The following is a 16,497-nucleotide window of genomic DNA, read 5'->3' on the forward strand; positions in this document are numbered from 1 at the left end:
TAATACACCATCTTATCTGTGTATGGATGCTTAGAGTAAACAAGGTTTATAGTTACCTGAATAAACTCTGACATATTTATTTTGGGTTGCTTTGTACAATAGCTAATCTCATTTACCTTTTACCTGGCACAGTGAAAAATCACTGATTGTGATCAATGATATTATCAGTAAAAACTGTTCACTGAATGTCAGACGATCCATACTTCACACAAAAGGCCTCTTTACAGGTAAATCCAATTTTATTTCAAAGTCATCCTCAATATAAATGATGTGTAAACACTCTAAAAAAAAAAGGTCCAGTAAGTGTTTGAATCTAGAAGCCTCCATGGAGACTTAAAACACACATGACTGCATTTTATGTTTTTGTTAGGGCTGTCAAACGATGAAATGTTTTAGTCGCGGTTAATCACTAAATTTCAATAGTTAATCACTATATGTTTGAAATCACACAGCAAGTACACAAGTACAGAACAAATACAGTACACAACAAAGACTTGAAGCACTTGAGTTAGATAATAACTGTATTAAACAAATGAAATGTCTTTACTTTAATTTCTTGATGAAGTGTAAGCTGTCTGCAGCTCTGAGCAGAGAATGTTTTCAAATCCCTTCTTGGCGTTGCATTCAAAGACACCCTGATATAACAGTTATAAGTAGATGATAGCTACGCTGTAAGAAAACTGTGTGCAGATAAACAATAAAAAAACAAGAACACATCAAAAATAAATCCTATTGTTACATTACCATAGTTCTGAAGTTCCTGCAAATATGCAGCTAAACAAGGCAAACTTAATACATTTGATGGATTGCTTCTCTCAAGTGGGTTACAAGTCTCTTTAAGTTAATAAACTGAAACTCTGAGTGTGTGCAAGGTAACAAAATGGATTAAAAAATAGTTTTACATATTAGAGCAAATGAAATGAAAACAATTGGAATGATTCTTTAAGAAAACCTTTATTTACGATTTGCTCTGTAATATAACTCTTCTTATTGTTTAATTGTCACAGGTATCTGTTTAGGTATGTGTGTGTTCTATATGTGCACATTTATTGGTCCCTGTTTTGGTCCAGTTTATTCTCAGAAACAGTCAGGTGGCATTCTTCCTCGTGTTTAGAGTTTCTCTGTCCTGTCAGAGGGGAAGCAGGTGGAGTGTCTCGCCAGAGGAGGAGGGTTTAAGCTCTGCTCAGGTTTAGGGGTCGTTGATGATCTGCCTTGGTAGTCCGTATCCTTTCATTCCAGCTTGAGATGCTAGTTTGTTTGTGCCCATCTGCAGACCGATGACACTTTTGCCTTCGCTCAGCTGCTCGTCTGTGAACTCTCTTTTGTTTTCCTGGGCTTTCCTGCACGAACCCATGACATATCTCAGTGAGTCAAATTAAACTTCCTTCCCTCCAACGTGTTTGACAACTTTGCACATAGAAACTAGTTTACGCATGTGAATAAAATAATCAAACTCACTTATGGAACCATCCCGGATCTCCTTTGTAAGTCCCATCATCCTTAGTGATAGCCAAGTTACCCAGAGCCATCAGGGTCCTCTGGACAGAAGCCAGGTCTTTAGCTAGAAAAATACCACAGCCTCACATGAACAGCAACGCAAAAATACGGGGAAAAGACACTGATCTGTACCATGAAATACTAACCCATGAATCCAAGTATAGTTTTTCTAAGAATAAAAACAAAAATTTGGTTGAAGAGTTTTTTTTTTTTTTTAAATAAAAACCTCCAGATCAATTAGGTAAGGAATTTCAGATCCTCAAAATGTTGGATACACACAATGTCTAGACTGTGACGAGAGAGAGGTTCAAGAAGACTGATGACTATCTATTGCTTTTTCTTGGTTTAGCGTTGACATTTTGCTGACCTAAGAGACATTTTTAAAGTATGCTATTGTTTTATTCTGCGTATTACAGGGTCTTCAATAAGGAAATTACTGTTACTGCAAGGACGCGCATTCCAAATTCGCTTCCTTTAGAAATGCTGTAGTGTGTCGCAAAGGTTCCCTGGCTATCTCTATGCGTTTAAACATTAAATCAATCTTTTAAAAAAAAATTGTGAAATCAGTATCCCATCTCAACATTTACATGCACTCAAGCACAATCTCCCTCACTCTGTCTCTTTTACAATAATTGTTACCTGTGTCCAACGCGTCTGGTTCTTATTTTGCTATTTACAATTGTCTATGTCCAAAAGAAAAAAAAATATGAATGAATTGTCCCTATCATACTAAATTTAGACTAAAGTCAGTAACTTGCCAACAATAGTCTGTTGTAGTATCATGAAGTTCTCCTGTGTTTTCTTACCTTCAAACAGGTCTACAGTCTGAAACATGTCTGTTTTGGTGACTCCGTATCTTTCTGCAGCACTCAGGAACAGGGATATTTGTTCCATCTGCTTGAATGCCATGCCAGAGCTCTTGATGGTCTTGAATGGCTTGTTGGATGTATATAGGCTGTTTATAAGCTCACTCAGCACCTGTTCACACACACACAGAAAAGACGTATCATTGCAAATATATCGTAGCTTACATCATGCAGGTTACAATGTTGTATTAATGCTTTTGCTAATCAAACACTCACACATCCATCCTTGAGCCAGTTCTGGAAGCCAGTCTTGCCGGACTCAGGTAGGCTGACATTAAGACCACACTGGGCCATGATCCACTCCACTAGCCTTTCCTCAACCTCCGGGTCATATTTCTTGTCAATCTTACTCTGCACATCGCGGCTGAAACCGTAAGCGACACCTTTGTTTGACATGGTGATCCTGCTTAGACAGAGAGTTAGAGTTAGACATGTGGGCGGGTGAACAAACTTTGCTCTCTGACAGCATATTGTGTCCTTTGTTATGGAAAATTATAATAACATTTACAATACATACACACCCTCCTTGCTCTTACACACAGCCCCTTCATTATATGCACTGATCAAACACAGAAAACATAATGTGTTCGTGAATTATTGAAGCGCTGGTTAACAAACTCCGATACCTTCAGACAGAACCAGGCCAGCTGTTTCATTATTTCCTGCGCTTATTTCTAGAAGAAAAAGCAAACCGGCTAATCGCATAGTTGTCTTTTCATCTAACTACTAACAAGACTGTCAATAAGCAGTTGTCCAAAAATATTCAAGTATCCCTTTTTCACACTTGAATGTAATAGAAATCACGTAAATCCTCTTTCAGAGTTTTCCGAGTCCTATCTTCAGTTTGTTGACATCGCCAGGACGGCCGGGTGGCTCATCCCCTCGCGTATGAAAGTTGTTTAATTGAGGGACTAGTGTACTCACTGCTTAATTGAATGTCACGTAAGCGTTTCTAGATCACGGTCATTTCGGGTAAATTTACATGCAGTGTGAAGATACGAGCATAATAAATATCGCTAGCATTAGCATGCTAACACAACAATGCACCGCGAGTTGTCTTGGTTTCATGCTGGTGCTCTAGGGTGACATCTGCTGGATCAAAAAATTGCATATAAAGCCTTTAACGCTGCGACGTATAGTTATATGTGAAAAGTAAAGAAATCAGAGGAGAGTTGTATAGAAATGTCAGTTAATGTAGTGTATATCTGCTTTCATATGATCTAACAGAGGACATCTGATATCAACATATAACCCTTTATCTTCTTTATAAATCATTTGCATTATCTTGAAAAAGCTCAAATTGTAGCGTTTGTGTTCCCACTTTCCACGCCATGAGGGTGTAATTCTTAAATAAGACGTGCTGTACTGTGGATTTAGAAAAAGTTCTGTGTCTTCATGAATAACCAGCCATGTGTTCTGTATGAGTAATTATTTTCGGCCTGTCTCATGTATTAATGCAGTTTAAGCTTCCTGTTGGCTTTAGCAGCACCGCCTTACTCCCTGCATCCTGTTTGCACATTCAGCTGTCACTTCCTTCCTCCCTCCCTGACAAAGGTAGTTATGTGTGTACATGACCTTTAACAAAACAGCACACCGCTGCTTGCGATAGGGACGCTCTTTGGGCAAGAAAACACACAAACAGCCTGTTAAATCATGAAACTTTGCCTGCTAACTGCCACGCTGCATTTATTGCTTTAACAGATCTGAAAACCCGAGTTACATAACCAAGTCTTATTTCTGGGAAGGCAGATAACATATGGAGATGTTTAAAGCTGATAGGAAAATCCTCCTGCTCTTACTTTTTTCTTGCCATGTGCACAAATGTGTGGAATGCATATGTGATGCCAATATTGGAAAAACTTTTCTTACATTTTAAAAAGTCTGTAGAAACCATGTGTGATGTCTGCCAGGATCACTGTCTTTGTGCCCATGCAAACAGGTTTTATACAAGACAAAGAACTGTTAAATACCCCAGGGCAGAAAGGCACACCTTTTACATCACTTGCCAAAACCGAAGCTTGTCAGTCTTACACAATATGTGTCGATAGTTTGACAAATCGTGTTTGGCTCCACACTGGAGCCCTCGCCGCCATAGATGCCATGCGCTGTTCGTTGAGTGAGGTTCTAGTGGTATTGTGGGAACGGAGAATGTGGAGGAGAAGTTACTTCCTGTTTGCTTTGTAACTCCAAAACCAATAACAAGGGTGCAGTAAAGATCCTAACATGCAAACTCTTTCTCAATCATAGCATCATTCATCTGTGGTGTCCTGACACGCCCAGAGAACATCATGCAGCTGTAAACATCTGGACTCCTCACGTCATGAAGTGAACAAAGAGGGACGGTTAAGTCACAGACTGACACAGATTTTATCTACCATGCACTTTGATCTCTGATCTGCTAATAGAATATACTGATTGGCTATAAAAAAAGATTAGATCACTGCCACTCAGCTCTGTTCATTGCTATCATGCCAGTATGAGTTAACAACTGTGTTCACCACTATTAAGTAGACTGAGAACTAGTTTATTAGCACACGCTGTTCAGTCAGAGTGTGTAAAGGTGTTTGGATATGTTTTTTAACTATAGGCTACATAAACCTGCACACTTTAGAAATCAACTGGCTAGGCTTAGAAGTTACTTGTAATCATGGCGTCTCAGCTACAACCTTCCACCAAACAAGATGTGGCTGGTGTCACTGAGGTTATTTCTTATGGAGACGAAGAGTAAGTCTGTGCTTTGTTCAAACATGCTTATCGAAGCAGTAAATCGATGATCAATCATCTATCTTTAGAAGAGAGACACTGAATTGAATCTGTCCTTTATGTAAAACTCCCCTTCTTGTTAAACATGTCACTAACGTGACTGATTGACTGACTGACTCGGTTTCAATTTGCTGCGATGCTTGAATCTTTGCTCTGTGTGCTTCATTGTTCAACATGTCACCACACACTAATATAGCATTGTTGCTTCTGTAATTGACTGTGTGTGACTTTTGTTATCTATTCATTCACTGTGCACTATTACCACAACAATTTGTTTACACATGTCTTCTAGTTTATTGTAAATGATATTATTGTTTCCAGACTAAAGTTAAAGCTTACTATATTTGCTGCAGAAAAGATCTTACTACTTGAGTCTTCTTTTTTCTACTTCCTTCATTTAAACATAAGGCTACTCTATTGAACATCTACTGCATATTGCTACCGTTTCACTTAGTTATTTTCCTTTCAAATCTTCAGGAGCTGAGGGCTCTTGAGCCTTTGCTCTCTACCGTTACAAACTCATCAATGCTGTCCTGTCTGCTCCTCTGTACCATTTCAGGGTTTAGTTAATAAATCAAATGTGGTTCCAGTTGATAGAGTTTTATCCGTCATTATTATTCCCCGCCCAAATTCTTCAACTTTGGTATCACAGTTACTTGCAGTCATCCGGTATGAGATGTTTCACAAGGTTTTTGGCATAGCACCATTCAGCATGACACTGCATCAATACTTTTCCATTCATTTCAATACCATATATTAACTCATATTATGGTTCTTCTGTGAGCTAAATGTACACTTCCTGTGATTTTTTCACATCTTCAACATTTGCCTGTTTTCCTCCACAGTCCAAGCTGCTGCTAAATCAGCACTTTGTTATTCCACATATTCACTGAAAACAGTCTCAACCCCAGCTGAGGTCTTGTACATAATACTTTACTATGGTCCATAAATGTGACAAACACATGCTGAGTTTAACAGCCATATCCTGAAAAAGCAGCCAAAGCATATACTCAACTAGAAAATATATTTATTTGACAGCACTGGGTCTCTGATGAGAGATTTGTCAGAGGCTGAACCTCTAAATCTATGAGGCCTCACATTTTGCAGAGAGTACATGATGTAGATTAAAAAAAAACAAAAAAAAAAAAAACAGGATTTCATAAGAGCAGAATGTTCAGACTGGAAGGTCATTCAGGAGACATCTAATCCAGGCAGAACGAGCTAAACATTAACTCAGTGTTAAATCCTTCAAAGATCAAACATGAGCATGAGGGAAGAAGTAGAAAGAGGGAGGGTGGGGCGTTCAGAATCATACTTAACACTTTTCATGTTTCCTGTACAGAGCTAGCCGCAAACACAAAGCAACACAAATCCTGCCAGTGAGAAATTTAAAAGACTGAGATTTAAAACCAAAGAAATTCAAGAAGAAAAAGTTTGTGCTTACTTTGTTGTGAAGATTTCAGGTGAATACAGGTGAGTGTGCGCTCAGGATGTCGTGTCGTTGCTCTTCTTTTTCTCTTACTACGCAGTGCAGATTGCACTGTACACTACTGCCAATATAAACAGAGCAAACACCCTTGTCTGAAATAAATGACTTCACCACATTCAACAGAAAGAGAGAGCAAGAGAGAGAGAGAGAGAGAGAGAGAGAGACGCCCTCATGTCCTCTTATTTCAAACTGTGATCCGCCCCCTTTTGCTCTTTCCCTGTTTCCCAACTTAAATAGTAATTCCTTATTTAGGAGAAGGACAGGAAGGAAAAAAAGGCCATGTGACTGGAGAGTTTGGTGTGGTCACTGAAAGGAATTCTCCAAATTTCTGCCCCCACCACTGCAGAAGGAGAAAGATTGAAGGCGGGAGGGGTGATAAAATCCTGGAGAACAGTGAAGTCTGAGGCAGCACAGGAAGAGAGTTGCAGTAATTATAGAGCAGAGGAGCACATGTGGGGAGATTATTCATTGCTTTAATTCAATCTGCTGATGTTTTGTGGTCGCTCAAATGTGTCTCAAACTGAATCAGGAAGTTAAGCAGCCGTGGAATGTAAGCCCCCACCTCTTCGTTCAGTTTCATGTCAAGTGGAAGCTGAAAGCCGAAAGCTACAGGTCATGACACATCGCAGCAATTTTCCTTTAGTAGTTTAACTTGTAAATGGTGACTATTGTCTCTGTGTTTAGAAGCTACAGTTTAACATGCAGGCTTTGTACATGGGGAAGAGCCACTCCCTCTTAGACATTTCAAACCACGTCAGCTCCCGTCTACCGGGGCGAGTCAGGACCTGGCGGGCTTTGAAATATCAAGATAACATCAGAGGTGGTAACAATGTGAGGAGTTGGCCGTGTGAGACGCACAGTGGTCATGAATATGTTGATGTGATGGGGGAAGATCATGTCAGCTATGTTTTGTGTCACAGGAGAAAGGTATTCAGCCTGATCCTCAATCAGGACATGTAAAGGGTTAATGATTATCACAAGCTGAGAGGGCGTTCATTGCAGTGGATTATTTCCTCTTCACTGCACAGAAGCTGTAACTGCATGAAACTTCAGCAACACTACCTAGACTAAAACCATTCACTGTCTGAGTGTGGTTTAAATTGTATTAATGTTTCCAACAATGTCACCTGTCAAGTCAACTTAAAGAACACACCTTATTAAAATAGAACATGAAAGATACCTGATTTATCAGAAAGAGCCTTTTCATCCGATTTTAAATGTATAATCTTAAAGCTTCTGTGATGAGTTTTTTTCTGCTAATAAAACAGGCTTAAATTGTTAGTGAGGCCTCTATATAAACTACTTAAACAAAAAAAGACCATCATGGACAAGATTTATCATTTCTGTACAGGTAATTGTCATGACTGAAAGTGCAGCAGTGGGGTAGGTGCACCCCGCAGAAACAGCAACACTTTTTTTTGATGAGATGAGATTTTTGTTTAAAAAATAAATCTCTTTAAACATGTTTAGTGCAAAAATGAGCAACAGGATAAGACAGGGGTGGGCAACTGGCGGCCCGGGGGCCACATGCGGCCCCCATCAACCCTCAACGTGGCCCTCAGATAGATTTTTACACATCAATTAATTGGAAACATGAAGAAAACATGGCAAACTCTGCCATGAAATCATGAAAACCAGAAATATGTCCATAATAATATTTGATCACTGGTATATGTTGAGTTAAATTTGAAACATAATGCACTGTAATTGTTTTTGTATCCTACTATTTGGCCCTCTGGTAGTGAGAATTGAATGAATGTGGCCCTTGCTGTGACCATCCCTGGGATAAGACATACTACCTGGTCCATAGGGGGCGCCCTTTGAACGGCAGTACTTAAAACTTCAAATATTTCTTATTCACTTTATTTATTGTCTTTTTTTATTTAGAAGGGTTTTTACAAAATGAAGTGTCACTCACAAATGGATCGCTAAATGAAACACTTTTTTCACTGCTACACTTTTTTGTTTTAAATATTGTATTTTACTCAAACAGCCATAACTACTTACCCAGCAGATTATGAAATAGATGTTTCAACGACCTTACAGTCCTCCAGCATTAACTTCTTACATAGCAAAGCTAATACAACAATAATCCAAATATTGTATAATTTCTTTACCTTTCATTTCCTAAAGGATATGGTGTTTTACCTTCATGCAACAGCTCATATATTCAGTGAACTGGTTGACCTGATGGGGTGCGGAGTTAGAGGGGAGATACTTGGACGGCTGTTCATGTAAAACCATGACAGATAGCTGTGTGAGTAAACGGGGGGGGTGGAGGGCTTGGGAAAACTACACTGCAAACATGTAAATGGTGAAATACACACAGATGAGAAATTCAACATGTAGCTGAGATCAGAGTGGGCAGGGAATCACACCCAACATTTCTTATTTTTTTTCCATTCTGGAAATGTTCTTTTGCCAAAGTGATAGTAGATTATTCTCTCTGGCTCTGAGTTTTTCTTTCTGAAGCTGAACACATCACCTCTCCTAGACCTGATGGTGTATACCGTACCTAATACAAATGTACACTTTTTGGAGGGATCTAAACTTGAATCTCCAAAATACTGCATTTGCAGGAACCAGGGAACACAGCTTACTTTGCATGTTTCTTTTTAAATTCCAGATACAGAGTGAACACAGGCGTTACCTGCACTACAGCAACATCTGGTGGCTCAGGGGGGCAAAGAGCATATCACATCCACTCACTGTTTCTTTGTTGCACCTTAAATAGCTTAAAGCAGCATTTTGACCTCTGTTAATGCAAGCTGTGTGTAATTTAATTTTGTTCAACAGAGAACAAACTTGGCCATTCTACTGACTGTCCTCTGACCTCTTCCTGAGAGCAGTTTAGCATATCTATTTTATTTTCAGGTAGGCCCTGCTGGGTGTTAATGACAGTGCTGGGAGCTGCTAATTGAAACAGAGCTGTGATGTCACTGGGGCGTAAAATCTGAGGGTGTTATACAGAAAGAGAAACTTAACAGATGGTGAAGAACAACAGAGCACCAAGGGGGACCATGAGAGAGAAGTGGTGCAGGTTTTTGTTGTTTTCAGCCGCACAGCTGAATAATTCAGGTAGTACAAACCTATTTTAGGTCTTGAAGCCAAAACAATATGTGATGTTCCATGAAATATGTCTGCGTTGTCTCTGCCTTTAAGATATTCAAAGTATAGAGTGGGCTGTTTTTGGGAAAACAGACAAAAAAATACTAATAATACATTCTTAAGATTAGTATTTGGTATGCTAGGCTATCTCCAAGAGTGACAAAGTACAGTCATTAAACACTTCACAGAGCTTTTAGCCGTGTAAGCATTGCTCCAGTGACAGCAGTGCATCAACAAAACAATTGGGACTGCCCTTACATTTTTCTTTACCTCAAAAGTAATTTAAATAACTTTAATGACTCCTCTACATGTACGTGAAATCAACAGATGAAATATACTCTTAATTTGTTAATAGATTGGATTTACACCTAATAGCTTCAAAATGTAACCTTATTACTTGTGTTAAGTGCTAATGAGTTTATTTCATGTTCCAAAAATGTTATGATGGGAAATAGAAAATACCTGTTGATGTCAGCATGCTATTGTTAGCATGTAGTTTAAAACCACACAAAGGTAGTATAGCTGTAGTTTATTTTTACATGGTAGGAATGTGATCCCATTCCTAAAAACATATTGAATAGATTTTAAATTCCTGTTGAGGAACCTGAATAAAAAGTCAAAAGTAAAGATAATTTAAAAAAATCTGTTTGGCACAACACAGGGAACTTGGTTTGCCCTTCAGTTTGAAATGTCATGATGCCAATATTTAGAAAACAAAGCATGTAGTATCATGGATTTGAAGCTGTTCCTGCTTTCTGGTCACAAATAAAGTTAGATCATTAAATCAAAGTCTTTGGAAGCAAGCAGAGGATGCCATCTCTCCTTTTAACCTCTGTTAATGCATTGCCGTCATCTGTTGTATTAGTCATGTGGCTGAGCTCCTCGTTATGTTTGCATATTTCTGTAATGGCTCCTGTGGCCGGATGCCAGCTTGAAACTAAACGTAAAGAGATTTTGTACTGCAGATCCTTGAAAGGGGTGTCCCCATACTGAGTAGCCTGTCAACTAAAAGGGAAGTGTTATTATTGATGGTTTGTCTGCACAGGACCTTTTATGCATAGGCCTGTAGCTTGTCCTCCAAAGTGGGAAAACAACCATCAGGACAAATGATGGAGACTGTCATTTTTCATGCTGAGTGAAGCTCAAAGCTACATGTACATTGTTGCATCAAAAGAAGAAAAATACTCAGCTTTTGAACCAGTGTGCAGGATCCCCTTTTTATCATATCTTTTTACATGCATACAGCCTCAGATCATCAGCAGGGCTGAGCTGTGGGAGGTGTGACCGTGAGCTTTGTGGATGAATAAAGAAGTCTAGATTAAGACCACAGGTGGTCCTGCAGTGACTGATCCTTAGGACAAAATACCAGTCACACAGCAGCCTCATTTATTCATTAGCTCCTCTGCACTTTCAGGCTGTGAGTCTGTGCGAGGTGGCCACTCTATTTCTCTTCTGACATGAGTGTATATGAAAAATGATGCAAATATTGTACTGAGGCAGTTTTAACTTTATACACACTTTACTATTTGAGTGGAGAATTCAATAACATCCATAATGCATAACCTCACATATGGAAAAAGAAACATCTGCTTAATCACGATGTAGTTGTTAACATGTATGTTTTCTTTTAAACGAGCTGTAGTGTGCAGGTTTATCCTCTTGGGGGTGCTGTGTTTCAGCGTGACCTGAACTACTAAACAGACAATTCACTCTGCTGACACTCAGCCTCTAAAGTATGACCCCTAAATGTCCATATAAATCTTCAGCCTTCCACCTTCCCCCTCTAATAATGCTGTGAGACGAGGCACAGCTGTGCAGGGTGGAAAAAAAGGCTGCCCTGAAATGGACATGTTCAAGGTGGAGATGGGGTGTGTGAGGCACTCGCAGCAGGAATTTGTTGGTTACATTCCAGCTGATATCAAATGATTATATCCTTCCCTTTATTATTAAAGTGTGACTGCATAACTCGGCGGTTGTTAAACGTGAAATCTTGATGCTGCAGTTGAAACATCTGCATCCTACAGCTCGACTTCTTTGCACACAGCTAGAACGCCCTCTGGCCACAAAACAAGATATGATAAGAGATCTATTTAACTTATGTGACCTTTGTTTATTGATCCAAGAGACAGAGGTGCATGTATGAGGGGAGGGCGTAGAGAAAGACATTGCAAACAAAAGGTCAGTGTTGTTGTTGTTGTTGTTGTTGTTGTTGTTGTTGTTGTTGTTGTTGTTGTTGTTGTTGTTGTTGTTGTTGTTGTTGTTGTGATTACAGTTCATGACGGAGATAGCCAATATTTTAGGACCTAAGAGTGCTATCTTGTTTGCATCCAGCAGTACCAGCTCTTCCTTGTCCTTGATGATTTGCTTAGGTCTCTTTGTGTTTTTTTTTTTGATAAGCCATGTTATCTCTGTCCATAAAAAGAAGCTGCTCAGGTACAGGAGACTGGCTCTCAGATATACAGCGTTACGTTGAGAGCATGGTTGGATTACTCACCAGCATCAATCCCTCAGCTCTTGCACTCCCCGCATCTACTGACTGAAAGGACTTAAGCTTTACTGTAAAATAATGTCCCTCAACCCACGTTTCTGTTACAGTAGTTTGGCAAGCATTAACCTTAATGAAGGATTAGAAAAATAAAATCAGTTTGACGCAAGTCTTCCCACATCATCAACCTTTCTAAATCTTCAGGGGGAAAAGTGATTAGGGGAGTCATGTGATATGCTTCTGTAAGAAGACAACACACAAACTGAGGTGGTCACACTGAATTTATTGCTGCCATGACTTATTTTTGGCTCCCAGTGCAGGATTAGGTGTTCTTAAGCAGGATTTTTTTAAAAGGATATATGACATATAGCTGCATGTGCATGTGTGTCCACTCATCATTCCTCTGCTGTACGGGGATATTTTAAGTTTTCAGCTGTTTGATGGAGACTTCCAGGTTACCTAGGGCCCAATCTGAAACGCATTGGCTTTTGTCTGCCTCTATAGGGCTTCCAGTGTAGCCAGCCAGTTGTTAGCGATAAAGGACCCTCTTTTTGTGCTTTGCCATTGTTTACAGTCGGACAAGTAATGTGAGAAGATCTTTGAGGCTGGCGTTGTAAGTAACGTCTAAGAGTGGAGTGCTAGATGCAGATATCTGTTTAAGGAGACGTAAATTATGTCAAAATCTAAGTGAAATGCCTTTTAATCTCTACACAGTTTAGCCTCTGGCGCTAGTGGATGATATATGATGCTACTCGTACTACAAATAGATACCAAAACACTCCTAATACCAAAATCCCACCCATGCCTACAGATCCTGCATTTTTATGTAGAATCTTTAAAGAGAGATAACCCAAAGGACAGACCTAGCACATTTGGCACCCTATGGAGCTACCAATGGGATACAGAAGTAATAATTTATCGAAGAAGCAAATGATTCTCAACTTCGGGGATTTAAGGTTTAACCTGGTACTGACCCACTGAAATATTTGGTGTTTGGATCATTCCATATTTGAATATTTTTCCCCATGTGTGACATGTTTTGCTTTAAAAAAAAAAAAAAAAAGAATCTGGACAAATGTGTGGCACCATCTTACCTAAGAAGCATTTTCTGAGATTAAAAACTTTCTTTGAAGGCCAAGTCTTACATGAAACTTCAACTATTTTGTGACAAGGGCAAAAAGTACAGTAATAGTTGCTGTTCAAAGATTATAACTGGATTTATCTTGCACCATGGTGTGTTCTTAAACAGACTAAACCAGAAACGCTCTTCAAAAAGCAGAGTAGACTTCAGTTTGTTACCCATTTCATATAACTAACTTGACCCCAATATTTCCACTTTTTTAAATTACCAGAACAGTCGTATTAGATCCAGATTTGAGCTGAGTGTACTGCAGAGCTGGTCAAACGGTTGATGGGGGTATTTTTGAGATACAGGCCAAATCTGACAGACACATAGAGCACATTCCTAAGTATGAATTAATCCAGTTTGATGGCATAACAGTCATGAGAAGATCTGGAAGTCTTGACACTAAGAATGTCAAGGCTTTAAAAAGATATCACGAGGAAAAACGTATATGTTGTCTCCTCCATGAATATAATATTTCAGAGATTAGCCGTAAGGGAGAGAGGTGAATGAGGTGTCAATCCAGCACCAGTAGAGTTGCAGAGGAAGATAATGAAAGCTTGTGAGCTGCTGGAAGGAGATGTCTCAGGGTTTTTTTCGTCAGCGTTCCCTTGATGAATCGGGGGTCACAGACAGTTTAAGATGGAGGAGAGGCTGAGGAATGGTGTTTCTGCAGAACTGCAGAAGACCTAAGCTTCAGCAGCTTTGGCAGCTACGGAAGATGGAGGAAAAGGAGCAAAGAGGGAAATAGGAAACCATTGGATTCAATGTTAAATTCAAGTGAGATTCAGATGGATAGATCAGGCCTACATCCACAAGGACGGAAAAGGTCCAAGGAAGGCAGGAGGGCTGACTCAAAATGTGGAGGTGGAGGGAGCAGTGGAAAGAAGAAGCAGAGTGCGTCAGGTGCAGGAGGAGAGGAGCAGATGGAGATGAAGGGCAGGCAGGCTGTGCCAAGTAGGGATATCATGTAAGGAAACCAAGTCACTTGCAGGGAGCAGAATGGAGACTGACACAGATTGATGGCCCGAGACATTAAGAGAGTAGAAGTGGAGCAGACTCAAGAGAGGAATAACCCAACGGCAACATCATCTTTATGAAAGAGTGAAGAGGCCGAGAGGGAAATATCCAAGGAGTACAGGAGAGGAATAATTAAATGATGTTTCTATCCCTGTCTTATTACGGGGATAGTTATGAATCAGCTGTGGAGAGTAGGTCAGAGAGCAGATGAAAATTTGATGAGGAGACAAGGATGAATGCCTAAGAATAGACTGTCAATGCCAATCAATCTGCTCATACAGAGTCATCCTAACAGAGACAAATATCTGTTAAGTTTTTCAATGTGAGTTCTATTTACAGTAAAGTCAACGTTTGCGTAGACTCAGACAGGTGAGATGACTAAAAACCTTTCTGCAGCTGTCAGTGTTTACAAAGCCTAACACGGTGATAGTCACACAAGGAATTATTACAACAGTTACGGAGCAAGACACTTGACATTTAAAGTACAAGATCTACCCTGGACTCAGTTTAATGGAAATATCGATTAACCTACTTTCTCAGAGAAAACAAAAGTTGATCCCCCCCCCCCCTCCCCACACACACACATAAAAAAAAAAAAATTAGTTCATTCTAAATGTACACAGTTTTATATATTTAATGACATTTGAGTACAATCAATGATGGTGACATTTGCTGCTTGTTTTAATGATTTCATATGTTTCAGTCTGATTTATACACAGGAAAATGCATTATGGGTTAACAGTGTAGGGAGTGACAGATTGGAGTGAAGAAGCTCAGCTGAACATCCTTCATGTCGGATCAGAGTAGGATGTGAACACATGAGAGAGATTTAATATGTACTTCATAATCAGTTTAGCAACCTGAGAATGACACAAGCATTCTTTTCCCGACTGCATTTTTCTGGTTTCATTGATCTTTTGGAGGGAAAATATTTGACGCTCTGAGTTGTATTTTGTAAATCTATTGTAAAGGTGAGCACAACGTGGTATGTTCGAAATGTATTTATGGGTTGAACTGATGTCTTCAGGCTTAGTAAGTTTTAAGCCCAGAATAAAGGTGAGTTGCTGAGTAATGAGGACAGTGCATTAAGTCAGCATTACTGTCTAACATCAATACACCTGCTGCACACCTGCAGCAGAAAGGGAGAGATTTTGTGTTAAAGTGTTATGCGGCTTTAACTCGCTTCAGAATCAACTATAAACAGATTTAAATGTTGCAGATCTCATTTTGGGGACTTAGTGAAGTTGGAAGTTAATAACAACTTAAAGCTGGTTAAGAAAATAACAGCACATCAAACACAAAGAGGTATAGCAAAGGGGAAAATGGTTTGAAAAAATGCTTATTTTAGTTTATAAATAGGCAAAATGCATTCCCTAGTAAAGTTCAGGCCAGCATATGGCTCATGCTGCAGCAGCTTGTTCATGGAAGATCTACTTTTCTGCATGCACGTGTATGTTTGAAACAGTTTGCACAGCAGGTATGTATGTGATTCTGTTTCTTTGGGGGGAAGGGTATCTCTTTACTTGTACTTCATTTGTTCTTTTTTAATGTACACGTTATGTCATGTCAGTCTCATCTTTAGAGGCAGGTATGAGGAAGTTGCAGACACACTTGTGCTGTACCTAATTAACTGTACTGATGGTACAAATGTGAAGGTGTGTGGATGATGAATGACAACTCTGTTGATAAGTACTGTATGATCTAGACCTTTAAAAAACCCTGAACATGTTTTCTGGAGGGCTGTCCAGTCAGGCTGTCTCAAGAGATGAGTTAAAAGCTTCTTTGTTGGAAATTAAAGCACATATTTCTTGATGATGGTAATTGGGACTTTATCATGATGATCAATTTATTTATGGCAGCACTTACAAACACTGACAATGAAAGGAACATATATTTGAAAGGATTTGTGTTATTTAACAGCCCCAATAAATGATTAAATACGCCCAATGAGTGTTCATGTCATCATCAGTTGTATATTGCTATATAGTAATATATATTATAGTATATATTATTACTGTCGTGCGCACCACATTTGGAAGACCTATGGGACTTTGGCTTAACAAAATAACTTTGATTAACATCAGATCAACATCTGTTGTCATCAGTGACAAAGTCAAGGTGAAGAGGCATTATACACTTCATCATG

At 39.3% G+C, this 16,497-nt stretch overlaps 1 protein-coding gene across 1 annotated transcript; it reads right to left on the minus strand.

Moving 5' to 3' along the window:
* Window positions 1-215: 215 nt before the first annotated feature.
* On the minus strand, window positions 216-6,753 carry LOC132988255 (transgelin-like). Its single transcript, XM_061055533.1, has 5 exons — window positions 6,571-6,753; window positions 2,580-2,766; window positions 2,304-2,475; window positions 1,459-1,561; window positions 216-1,340 (listed from the first exon to the last, which is right to left on the minus strand). The coding sequence occupies exons 2-5, from the start codon at window positions 2,757-2,759 to the stop codon at window positions 1,190-1,192; spliced, it is 606 nt and encodes a 201-aa protein (XP_060911516.1). The 5' UTR covers window positions 2,760-2,766; window positions 6,571-6,753; the 3' UTR covers window positions 216-1,189.
* Window positions 6,754-16,497: the final 9,744 nt, after the last annotated feature.

Source organism: Labrus mixtus, chromosome 14 (genome assembly GCF_963584025.1).
Source record: "Labrus mixtus chromosome 14, fLabMix1.1, whole genome shotgun sequence".
NCBI classification, from domain to species: Eukaryota; Metazoa; Chordata; class Actinopteri; order Labriformes; family Labridae; genus Labrus; species Labrus mixtus.

Excerpts from the sequence above, each read along its gene's own strand:
- LOC132988255 (XM_061055533.1), bottom strand. The coding sequence starts at position 2,759 with ATGTCAAACAAAGGTGTCGCTTACGGTTTCAGCCGCGATGTGCAGAGT. Across the intron at positions 2,476-2,579 it reads ACTGGCTCAAGGATGGATGT|GTGCTGAGTGAGCTTATAAA; the intron begins GTGAGTGTTTGA and ends GTGTGTGAACAG. Across the intron at positions 1,562-2,303 it reads GACTGTAGACCTGTTTGAAG|CTAAAGACCTGGCTTCTGTC; the intron begins GTAAGAAAACAC and ends GTATTTTTCTAG.